Source organism: Apium graveolens, chromosome 2 (genome assembly GCF_009905375.1).
Source record: "Apium graveolens cultivar Ventura chromosome 2, ASM990537v1, whole genome shotgun sequence".
In the NCBI taxonomy this organism is placed as follows: Eukaryota; Viridiplantae; Streptophyta; class Magnoliopsida; order Apiales; family Apiaceae; genus Apium; species Apium graveolens.
The window spans coordinates 306353832-306366507 of NC_133648.1; the positions used below are offsets into that span (position 1 = coordinate 306353832).

Consider the following 12676-nt stretch of genomic DNA (forward strand, 5'->3'; position numbering starts at 1 on the left):
TGAATTGTAAGATTTCAGCTGGTTACGTGAATTAAGATTAAATTATAATACATTTTTGTATTAAAATATTATTTTCATTCATGTTAATAGGATTGAAATACACGATCCTAGCAAACACTGATTAGTAATACAATCTCATAAAACAAATCAGAGATCACCTGTACATCATGTGCACTGATCAAGCCCTACTATAGATTAAGATGAAGAACCATTAAAACACAAAAAGTCTAGACCATAACATGATTGAAAATGACCAAGCCTTGTGCATGTGGAACTTAAAAATAATCTTACCCAAATTTCGTAAGAGACAGTAAAAAGGACAAAAACCAGGAGGAAAAGAGGAAATAGTAATGGATTATGCAGATGACTCAACGAGTCCTGAGAATATTATAAAGATGGACGAATAAATCCAACGTATTTCAAATTGTTAGAAAAAGACTTGTGTTATTCAAATTACTCCACCTATCTCTATCATCCATATATAATGTTGTATATTACATTGCCACCCTTGCACTTACAAAAAAGAAGAGAATAGGCTTCATCAGTATCAAGATGTGAAGTAGGCTCAACATGGAAAACAAACTCAAACTAAAATTCTCTCGTATGTTCCGCTCATCCCTAGATTCTTGCCGTTCAAAAAGTATCTCCGACGTTTCAACGGTGGAGCAGCCTTTTTTCTTCCCGGAAAATCGTCACCACCATCACCAACTCATCCAGCTCTTCTCCCCAAAACCACCACCTCCTCCTCGTTCATTTCCTTCATTTTGCAAACCCAAATCACCGGAACATAAAAATACCCATCTCATTCCGAGAAATAGGGCTATTAATTGTGATCGCCAAAACGACTACACTCAAACACCCAAAATGACTAGCCCAAGTTCTTTCCTCCCTCCTCTGGCAAACACTATGTTCAATGACTGTAACCCCCGACCTAAACACAGAAGACATAGGAGGAGTAAATCAAGAAAAATTCGACAAAAGAACAAGGACAAGTTCGATGCGTTTTTTAGGTCAGTAGCTACCAATTATTATGGGTGGTATAGTAGTAGTGAAGATGAAAAAGAAAATACTAGTAAATTTGATGATGACACCACATTTTTCTCCTCCAAATCAATGTCTTCCGACTCCTCCTCGGTGTCTTTTGGTGCTGCAGCTAAGAAAAATGTGGCAGCGACGGGTCAAAGTGCAACAAAACAACATTCCCGTGATTCTGATGATGAGAATGAGTTGACAAATATATTTTCAGGGGCGGATGTAAAAGTGAAAGATAGTTTTGCGGTGGTTAAGCGTTCCAATGATCCGTACAATGATTTTAGGACATCAATGGTGGAGATGATAGTGGAGATGCAAATATTTGGGTCCAAAGATCTTGAAAACTTGTTGCAGTGTTTTCTTTCACTCAACTCAATCACTCACCACAAAGTTATCATCCATGTTTTCACTGAGATTTGGGAAGCTCTATTCTCTGATTGGAACTGAAACTTGAAGAAATTAACGATTTCAAGTAGCAGCTTCTAGCTTGTACTCCTAGTTGCATGAATTACACCTGCTTCATTGTATCTTAGTTAGTTAGGATGTTCTAACTCCAGAATGTTGTAGTTAGTATGTTCTAACACTCTTTCACCATGAATGTTAAAGCGTTATTCATTTTAATTAATGTTGGGTGTTAATTTGCTTATAACAACTTTAAACAATCAAATTTTAACAACCTTGAATTATCTTACTATATATATCTTAATATTGTCATATCTTTAACTATGACAATTCACAGTCTAATAGTCAATAAAATTTCAGTTAAAAAATTTAAGCTCGAGTTAATTAACAATTTTATGATTAATTTCTTTGTTTAAGATCAAAGTTCAAAAGTTGAGTTGGTGTGAGCTTCAAAAGCACTGAAAAGACTGTATATGGAGATATTTAAGGATCTATAAATTGTTCTTTTGAGGAAGATTTTTTCTGAGTGAGCGAAGGACTTATAAGTGGAGAACCAACTGCATGACCGAGTGTCTCTTTCTTGCTTTCTTTTTTCCTTTTTTTTTTCTAACTTTTAAGATATGTTGCAGTGTTTTAAAATGTATCCATGTAAAAATTCAATAATTTTGTGCTAAACCTTCTAATTTCACTTTTATGTCTTCATCGAGAGGATAGAAAAAGCAAACACTAGTTTCAAATTCACGGAATATTGGTAAAGACTTTCATCTAAAACGTTTGACATTTGTACTCGAATATACCAAACACATTAGGCACGCTTTTTATTAACAGCTTAAATATCAAAGTGTCCCCTAGGATACACGGTTTTTAAAATTTTTATTTTAAATTTTTATTAATTTTTTTAATATATATATATCTTTATTTCTGAAGTTGTTACAATACTATTTTTATTTTTGAATTGAATTGAATTAGAGCTATATAGTCGCTACTGCCTAGCGCTTAATTGGTCATGTGTAGATTAATCGGAATGATTAACAGATCATTAATCAGATGTATTTAATATTATTTTTATATTTTATATTATTTTAATATTAGAAAAATATTTTTTGTATAAGTAAAATATAAATACCCCGTTTAAATATCAAATCTAATAAGTACTACATATAATTCAATATTTAATTGTATTATATCTATTATTTTATCATTATATCAGATTTTGGGTTTGAGTATGATAGAGATAAAATAAACCCTGATTGCGTAATTAATATCGCGTTAATTAATTGTTTTAGAATTGGGCTGGTTGTTAAGCCAATTAGAAGAGGCCCATGACCCTTGATATGAGCTTAAAAATAGCCTAGGAATATTATTAATGTTGAAATTAATTAGACCTGATACGGTCCTGATAGGGATAAATAAATCTTGATTATGTAATTAAATATTACATTAATTATATATGATTTGGGCTACTAGGCCCAATAAGAAGATGTATGACATTCAGACCAAAAAGGTTAACACATTGATCAGGCCTGATGGACCAGATCAGGCCTGATGGAACAAAGAAGACTCAAAAACTCTGAATATTAATTAATTTCGTAATTAATTAATAAGGGAAAAATCAGCTATTGAGAAGAGTCCCAATAAGGACATAAATCCTTGCAGATTAGCCTCTAAGGAACCTAGAAGGATAAGGAATCAGTTTCCTATTATTTAGGACTCCAAAGTCCATTCCTCATATACCAAGTCTAATTTAAGGACTCCCAACATCTATATAAGGGGTCTCACCCCACAAATCAGAACTACGTTTTTTGACTTGATCCTTGGCAATCAGCAAGGTGCGTAGGCATCTTGTTAAGGCAGATTGAGTCACGAAACACAAGAGCAGTCAAATTGAGTCTCAAAACTCACGTTCCTTAGTAATAAATACAGCAGTTATATACCATAGTTTTTAATCAATAACATTTGGCGCCGTCTGTGGGACAGCACAACAACAACCATGGCGAGAACACGGAGAACAATTAGAGCTCTTGAGGAAGGAACACCATCGGGGATAACCCAAGTGATTTCGTCAACCGTGGAGGTACCTCCTCATTCAACTTATGCAGCCACCCAAGGAGAAGCCCAGATAGGGGTAACTGAACCTCAGCCGCAAGGGACGATTCCCTCGGCTATTCAAGGTACGAATCCCCAAGTTCAACAACTACATGCACCTGTGAATTCTCGACCCGTTGGGTGCGAATATTCATCTGTTGTGACTACTAACCCCCTTATGGAATGCCCCTTTACCCCGAGGTTGGAGGAAGTGGACATGCTGAACGGAGTGTAGCACGAGGGCGATCGCCCCCTACATACGAGGTTTGGCTCCTATCCCTGAGGATCAGGAATTTTCTGGCCCTTATACTGAGAGAGACTCCGAATCTTCGGATGATGAAGTAGCCCCAAGAAGGAGACGTGCTGGCAAAGAGCCGATGGCTGATGGTAGCCAACGTCCTAGGAGCACCGAAGGGACGAATCCCCAAGAAGTGCAGGAAAGGATCATGGCTCACGAGGCTGAGATTCAAAGGCTGAAGCGCGACTTGGAGGCGCACCAGACCACCAGACCCCCACTACCTCCTAGGGGGAGAAATCATCCACCTATCATAGACCTGGATGATCCGACACGGAAAAGGGTTGTTGTCCCAAGGGCTGATCCTAGCAATCTTCTTCCCCTTGGAGATCCTGATAATCCTATTCCGCCCTTCCTTGAAGAAATAATGAATGCCCATATCTCAAGGAAGTTCAAGATGCCAACTATCAAAGCTTATGATGGCACGGGAGATCCCGCTAATCATGTTAAGACATTCTCTAATGCACTGTTGTTGTAGCTCGTGAATGATGCTATTAAGTGTCAGGCCTTTCCTCAAACCCTGTCGGGTATGGCTCAAAGGTGGTATAGTCGTTTACCCAAACTCTATTAGGTCCTTCAGAGAATTAAGCCAGGCTTTTATTAAGTAATTTATCAGTGGGAGAGTGCATGAGAAAAGTTCAGCATCCCTCATGAGCATTATGCAGGGGGCGAATGAATCCTTAAGAGACTACCTGAATCGTTTCACAAAGGAAGCTTTAAAAGTATCGGACCTTGATGACAAGGTAGCCATGATAGCACTGTAACAGGGAACTAGAGATGAGTTTTTCAAGATGTCCTTGGCCAAACGCCCCCCTGAAAGCATGCTGCAGCTCCAAAATAGGGAAGGGAAGTATATCAAAGTGGAAGAGAGTATGAGGAAGACAGTCGTGAGCAACGAGCCCGCTGGAGGCAAGAAGCGGAAGACCGATCTGGAATACATCGCTAATGACAAGTATCCTAGAACTGAGCAGAATCCTGACTCAACTCCCAAGAGAGGAGGACCTGGACAAAAAATTACTGAGTATGCTAAGCTGAATGCTCCAAGGAGCCAAATTTTAATGGAAATAGAGAAAGATCGAGATATTCGCTGGCCTAAGCCCTTGAAGGCCGATCCTGCCAAGTTAGATAAGAGCAAGTATTGTAGATTTCACAAGGATGTGGGTCATGACACCGATGAGTGTAGGCAACTGAAAGATGAAATTGAGTTCCTTATTAAAAAAGGGAGGTTGAACAAGTACACTGGAGATGGAGGGGATAAGAATAGCAATGGAAGAAAGAACTTTGAAGATCGTAGGAGGAACCAAGACGATCAGGGGCGGAATCCCCAGCCTAGGGGACCGGTGATAAATACAATCTTCGGAGGACCACGACCCCGAGGGCCTGTGATAAACACAATTTTTGGAGGACCAACTGCTGCTGGGTTATCCAAGAACTCCAGGAAAGCGTATGCCCGAGAAGTTATGCATATTGTTGGGAAAGCCCCAAAGAGGGCCATGACAGGAGTAACAATGTCTTTTGATGATTCTAATTTGGAGGGTGTGAAATTTTCCCATGATCCTGAGAAGGTGAATTTTATTGGAGCCATGCTCGAGGAGCCCCTTAGAGGGAAGTTGGTGAAATTTTTGCAAGAAAATAGTGACGTATTTGCATGGTCAGCAGCTGATATGCCAGGCATAGACCCAGAACTAATTACTCACAAGCTGAATGTGGACCCAAATCGGAAGACGGTGAATTGAAAAAGAAGATGTTTTTCTCCAGAAAGGCAAGAAGCTATAAAACAGGAAGTGGAGAAGCTCTTAGAGGCTGGTTTCATTGAGGAGATTCAATTTCCGGAGTGGTTAGCAAACCCTGTAATGGTGAAGAAGGCCAATGGAAAATGAAGGATGTGTGTGGACTTCACTGATCTAAATGATGTCTGTCCTAAGGACTGTTTCCCGTTACCAAGGATCGATACATTGATAAATGCCACTGCTGGGCATGAGATGTTGAGCTTCATGGATGGATTTAGTGGATACAATCAGATCAAGATGCATAAGGACGACATTCCAAAGGTATCATTCATCACTGACTTTGGTGTTTATTGTTAACTTGTTATGGCATTTGGTCTCAAAATGCAGGAGCCACCTATCAAAGGTTGGTAAATAAAATTTTTAAGGATCTTATTGGCAAGACTATGGAAGTCTACGTTGATGACATGTTAGTGAAGAGTCTAGTAAAGACTGATCATATAACCCATTTGATGGGAGCTTTCGAGGTCCTGAGGTACCACAAAATGATGTTAAATCCTACGAAGTGTGCTTTCGGAGTAAGATCTGGAAAATTTTTGGGATTGATGGTCTCCAAGAGAGGGATCGAGGCCAACCCCAATAAAATAAAGGCAATCCTGGACATGGAGCCACCAAAAACTGTCAAAGATGTTCAGAAGCTCACAGGAAGGGTTGTTGCGCTGGGACGATTCATCTCCAAGTCAGGTGACAAGTGCTTGTCGTTCTTCAAGTCTTTAAAGAAGGTCAAAGATTTTCAATGGAGTGAGGAAAGCCAGAAGGCATTTGAGGAATTGAAGAAATATATGGCTCAAGCCCCGTTGTTGGCCAAGCCAGTTTTAAACGAGGTTCTATACTTGTACTTGGCCGTTTCAGAAAAAGCCTTGAGCGCTGTGTTGGTTAAGGAGGAACTGAAAATCCAGAAACCCGTATACTATGTCAGCAAAATTCTGCATGGAGCTGAGTTGAATTATTCAACCACTGAGAAGTTTTCTTTAGCTCTGGTAATGGCTTCAAGAAAGCTACGTCCTTACTTTCAGGCTCATCAAATTGAGGTTCTAACAAATCAACCCTTGAGAAATATAATCCATAGTCCTAAGGCTAGCGGGAGACTGATCAAATGGGCAATAGAGCTGGGAGAATTCGACATCAAATATAAGCCTCGAATGGCGATAAAAGCCCAGGCATTGGCTGACTTCGTGGTGGAATGTACCATACCCAACCAAGAAGTCGGGGGCAGGAAGATACCATACCTCAAGACAAGGAAGTTGATAAGGAGGACAAAGAAAAGGTTGATAAGGAGAAAGAATACTGGGTTCTCTATTTTGATGGTGCATCAAAAATAAATTTAAGTGGAGCAGGTTTGGTTTTACAAAGCCCTGATGGGTTCTTAATTGAGTATGCCATGAAGTTAGACTTCCCAACCACAAACAATGAGGCAGAATATGAAGCTCTGATAGCTGGACTTATCTTAGCAGGGACACTTAGAATCAAGAACTTAAAAGTATGTGGAGACTCGAAGCTGGTCATATCCTAGGTGAAGGAAGAGTTTGAGGCAAGGGATGATACGATGGCTAAGTATGTCCGCCTAGTAAGGGCTGTGATGACCCAATTCGATGAATGCCATGTTGAGCACAATCCAAGGGAGAAAAATGCTAAGGCAGATGCATTATCAAAGTTTGCTTCATCTGAGATAGAGGAAAGTTAAGGAAGTGTGTACTTTCGCGTCCTGAAGACTTGAAGCAATGATGTTAAGCTTGTAGCTCATATAGGTCTGGGGACGTCATGGATAGATCCCTTTAAGACTCATATTTAAACTGGTTGGTTGACGAACGATGCTACTGAAGCACGAAAATTCGCTGTTCGAGCACTAATATACTCATTGATAGATGGAATTCTGTATAAAAGATCTTTCGTGGTTCGCTACTTAAGGTGTCTCAGGCCCGATGAGGCACGCTTGGATCTTGAAGAAGTACATGAAGGCATATGTGGGCAACACTTGGGGGCAGGGCCTTAGCTCATAAGATAACCCGTTTAGGCTTCTATTGGCCAGAAATGATGGCTGATGCCAAAAAATATATGAAAAAGTGTGACCGCTGTCAGAAGAACGCACCGGTCGTTAGACAACCCCCCGAGATGCTGACCTTCATCAACTCGCCCATCCCCTTTGCTATGTGGGGAATGGATATACTGGGGCCTTTCCCCATGGCCACGACACAAAGGAAGTTCCTGATTGTAGCCATTGATTATTTTACTAAGTGGATTGAAGCCAATCCTTTGGCCAAAATCACAACTAAACAAGTTGCACAATTCATGTGGGAAAATATCATGTGCCAGTATGGAATTCCCCGCATCCTAGTCACTGACAATGGAACACAATTCAATAATGAGGAATTCAAGAAGTATTGTGAGGAGAATGAAATTGAATTGCGATTCACCTCTATGGCTCACCTGTAAGCCAATGGGCAAGCAGAAGTGGCGAATCGAATAATCCTGGATGGACTAAAGAAGAGGATCGAGAAGTCAAGGAATAACTGGGTGGATGAAATACTCCCAATACTATGGGCCTATAGGACTACCTGTAGAGTCACGACTGGAGCAACTCCCTTCATGTTAGCATATGGTGCAGAAGCAGTTGTTCCTGTAGAGATATCATATTCCTCCCCCGGGATTCAAGCTTTCAATGCTGAGGAAAATGAAGAAGGGCAAAGGTTAGCCCTGGATCTAATTGATGAAGCAAGAGATGAGGCACATGCAAAGATAGTGGAATATCATAAAAAATCTTCATTCTACTACAACCTAAGGGTTAAAGAAAGGTTCTTCAAACAAGGTGACTTAGACTTGAGGAAAGTGGAAGCTTCTGGTGTAGGGCAGAAAGGGAAACTTTCCCCAAATTGGGAAGGGCCATACAAAGTCAAGAGCGTTCAGGGTAGATGAACCTACAAGCTGGAGGATGGTTTTAAAGTCCCGAGAACTTGGATGGTTTTCAAGGTTTAAAAGCACCTTGAAGCTTTGCTTGCTTAAGATTTTTTATAGAAGATATGTTTAGCTTTTATCAGGGTTGAACCCATCTCATGTAAGGTATCAAGAATACCAAGTTATAATAAAGAGCATTCGGTTTAAGGCTATTAGATTGATGCATTGTGAAGGATAAAACCAAGTTATAAATTTGAGTTTGAAAACTCGGAAAAAATACGATGATACTTGGGCAATACAACTGAAAATAATAAAAGTCAATTACAAAGTTCAATATTATCTAAGAAAGAAGAAATACATAAAACTTAGGCCTTGGAAGGCTCAGATTCTTCGGAACCACTATCTGAAGTCTCTTCGGAAGTCTCCGCAGAGGATCCCTCGGAACTATCCTCGGACGCCTTGGAGAACGCAGAAGACGCTGGCTTTGGAGGCTCTTCTACCCTGGCCTTCTTTATAACAGGCTATGTCTCCTCATCAGAAGAAGATTCCTCCTCTTCAGAGCTGGATTCAAGCTCTTTCCTTTTTTGGCCTTGGCCCTGGCTTTCTAATGGGCCATCCTTAATCAGATCAGCAAGTTTATCTACAACGCCCCCAAGTGCTGGAACTCGCACATGACAAGGGAAGGAAGATTGTTCAAGGACTTCTAGAAACTCGTCCTGGATAGCCTCCACAGCGGCGTCCCAGCCTTCCTTGTAGCTGATTGGATGTAGGAGGGCATCATGCTCCACCGTTAAATCCTTGAATTCCTGAGTATCCATCCAGCCGTCAAAGGCTTTGTCCTTTTGAGCCTTGAGGATAATATTCTCAGCCCGGGCTGTTTCCAGGTCAGAAGTTGATGAGGCGAGCTGGGCTTGAAGAGCCTCTATCCTCTGGTTGGCCTCCTCCAGCTTCTTGTTTGCATCCTCTAGGCCAATTTTCCAAGCCTTGGCTTGGTGAATTGCCCCTTGAAAATGGACATTCGCCTACAAGATACAAAGCAAAAGTGAGAAACGAGAAAAATTACGGCAAAAAGCTATGAATGCCAAACGAAAAAGTCGTACCGTCGCCAAAGCCTGAGCTCCGAAAAGCTCGTTAGCCTCCAAGTCCTGTTGAAGGACAAGGTCATGATAGTCAACCGGGGAAATGGAATGCATAGACCATTCCTTGGCAAGCGCTGTGTTGCCAACAATCGAATCCTTTCCCCGGATTCCCCAAGCGGGTTGGAAGAAAGCCCCTGGTTTTTGTTTAGTACGTAAAGGTTGCCTGGGGCCTTCTTCGCCTGGTTCCTTCGCCTGGAGTAGGAACTCCGGGAAACGATCCCCGAGGCGTGGGTCTTTGAAGACCTTCCTAGCACGTTTCATCCTGGTTGTCTCCAGGTCTTTAGGCTTTGTAGCCTCCTCAATATTCTCAGCCACTGCAACAAATAAGAAAAGTGAGTTGAGAAATTAGCAAGGTAAAAGTTGGAAGAAACGAAGACAACTAGAGAAGGAAGGAAACATACTCTTTTTAGGAACGGGAGAAAGGCCACGTTCCACAAGAACGGTCTCCTTGATGAGATCCCAAGAGTGGGAAGTCCAATTATCTTGAGTAAGGAGGTTGAAAGCTTTGGTCTCCTCCTCAGACAAAACTATATCGTTAGGGCTCCCATCTACAGCTAGCCCAAAAAGATGAACGAAAGAGGGTGCCCCAATCGCCGCCCTCCCAAAGAACGTACAGAAAATCTTTCTTCCACCCCAAATTATTGTCAGGGATGGAGTTCCCATTCACTATGTGGGGAACAGTTGGACGCTGGTTCAAAGAAACCCACCCCGGATTGTTGTCGGGACTGTTCTTGAACTGAAAAATCTTTCTAAAAATGGCAACCGAAGTAGGAACGTTGTGCTTAGCACATTGCGACAAGTAGCACAGAATCAACCTCCAAGAGTTTGGAGGGAGTTGGCAAGGACTGATCCCCATATCAGCTAGCAAAACAGGGATAAATGAGTGAAAGGGGAGTCTAATACCTGCCCTTAGAGTGTCCCTGTAGACGCATAGTGCATCCTTCCTCCATTGACAGGCCCTGTCGGCCGGACCCGAAAGAACTAGCTTAAAAGGTTCCTTGATTTTGAAACAAGCACTCAACTTGTCCAGCTCCTTTGGATAACGCAAGACACTGATATGATCGTGCGCGTCTAAATGCGCATCAGACGGGTACTCGTCCCATCGGGTGTTGATCATATCAATCAAGGAAGTGTACCTTGATCGAATGGGGAATTCATTGGACTTTCTGGCCACGCTCATCTTGGCCAAACGAGTCATTTTCTTATCAACCATCTGAAAAAGGGCACATAAGAAGACAATTTTAAACGCAAACTATGCAAAAGCAAGCACAAGAAGAAAAAAGGGAAAAGTGTTTACCTGAAGTAATGTTGCTAAAAGAGGCTGGCTTGCTAAATGGAGGCTTTGGGGCTCAAAATACTTCGACCTACAGTTATTTCTCTGAGATCCTTAACAAAAGAAAAGAGAAGGAGAATTTAGAAATGAGAAAGTGAGGAGCAATAGACTCTACTTACTCCTTTATATAGGAGAAAAAGTGAAGTTGAAGGGACAAAAAGCCCAGTATGATTAAAGGCCCAAAAAAAGAAAGCCCAGAAATGGAACGTTCCAGAATACTCCAAGGAATTCCAAAAGAAATAAATAAAAAATTCCCGAGAATTCTAGAGAATTCTAAAGAAGGTGTTTAAATATATTAAAGTCCAGTTATAATATGGAAGATGCCCAATAGAAGGCCCAAATCCAATTAGGATTTGGAAAAATAGAGGCCCAAATCCAATTAGGATTTAGAAGAATACAGGCCCAAGTCAAGGCCAAAAATAAGGCCCAATCCAAATTGAATTAGAAAGAAGGCCAATAAAGACCAGGGTTGAGGTCAAATTTGAGGTCGTGAATTCTATTCGAATTCTTTCGAACAGGTGCCCGAAAATTATGGGTAAAAAAGACCAGGATTGAGGTCGAATTTGAGGTCGTGAATTCTATTCGAATTCTTTCGAACAGACACCCAAAAATTACGGTTAAAAAAGACCAGGATTGAGGTTGAAGTCTAGACCAGGATTGAGGTCGAAGTCCAGGTAAATAAGACCAGGGTTGAGGTTGAATTCCTGAATCAAGCACAATATTTTTCGGGAACAAGGCCAGAAATTTCGATTAAAATCCAGGTTGAGGGTTCGACTAGGATCCTGGTCGAAATCCAGGTCGTAAATCCTAGTCGAAACCTTACGACTAGGAAACAAATAAGCACATGAATTTCGACTAAAAACCAGGTCGAGGGTTCGACTAGGATCCTGGTCGTAAATCCTGGTCGAAACCTTACGACCAGGAAACAAAGAAGGACATAGATTTCGACCAAAATCTAGGTCGAAGGTTCGACTGGGATCCTGGTCGAAATCCAGGTCGTGGATCCTAGTCGAAATCCTTCGTCTAGGATTGAAATGCTGCCCCAAAATTCGACTAGGATTCAGGTCAAAATTTTGACTAGGATCCTGGTCGAAAAAGGGCTGAAAATTTAAAAATATTCGTGAAAAATTGCAGAAAATTTGGAAAAATCTCGGAAAAAAGGGAAAATTCCTGAAAAATACCAGAAAATTCCTAAAAACAGGGGAAAGGTAAAAAAATAAAAATGAAATTTTTAAACGACCCCGAAGCCACGTACAAGGCAAATCGTTGTAAATGTGTAGGTCGCTCCCAAAAACCCTGAATATTAATTAATTTCGTAATTAATTAATAAGGGAAAAATCAGCTATTGAGATGAGTCCCAATAAGGACATAAATCCTTGCAGATTAGCCTCTTAGGAACCTAGAAGGATAAGGAATCAGTTTCCTACTATTTAGGACTCCAAAGTCCATTCTAATTATGAGACTTGGCTACCAAGTCTCCTATACCGAGTCCAATTTAAGGACTCCCAACATCTATATAAGGGGTCTCACCTCACAAATCAGAACTACATTTTTTGACTTGATCCTTGGCAATAAGCAAGGTACGTAGGCATCTTGTTAAGGCAGATCGAGTCACGAAACACAAGAGCAGTCAAATCGAGCCCCGAAGCTCACGTTCCTTAGTAATAAATACAGCAGTTATATACCTTAATTTTTAATCCATAACAGGTCC

General features: G+C 40.9%; 1 protein-coding gene across 1 annotated transcript; it reads left to right on the forward strand.

Annotated features, from left to right (window-relative positions):
- The first annotated feature begins 438 nt into the window (after positions 1-438).
- LOC141706363 (uncharacterized) lies at positions 439-1653 on the forward strand. The gene has a single exon (XM_074509140.1). The coding sequence runs from the start codon at positions 571-573 to the stop codon at positions 1477-1479; it is 909 nt and encodes a 302-aa protein (XP_074365241.1). The 5' UTR covers positions 439-570; the 3' UTR covers positions 1480-1653.
- Positions 1654-12676: the final 11023 nt, after the last annotated feature.

Coding starts and splice junctions, on each gene's coding strand:
- LOC141706363 (XM_074509140.1), top strand. CDS start 571: ATGGAAAACAAACTCAAACTAAAATTCTCTCGTATGTTCCGCTCATCC.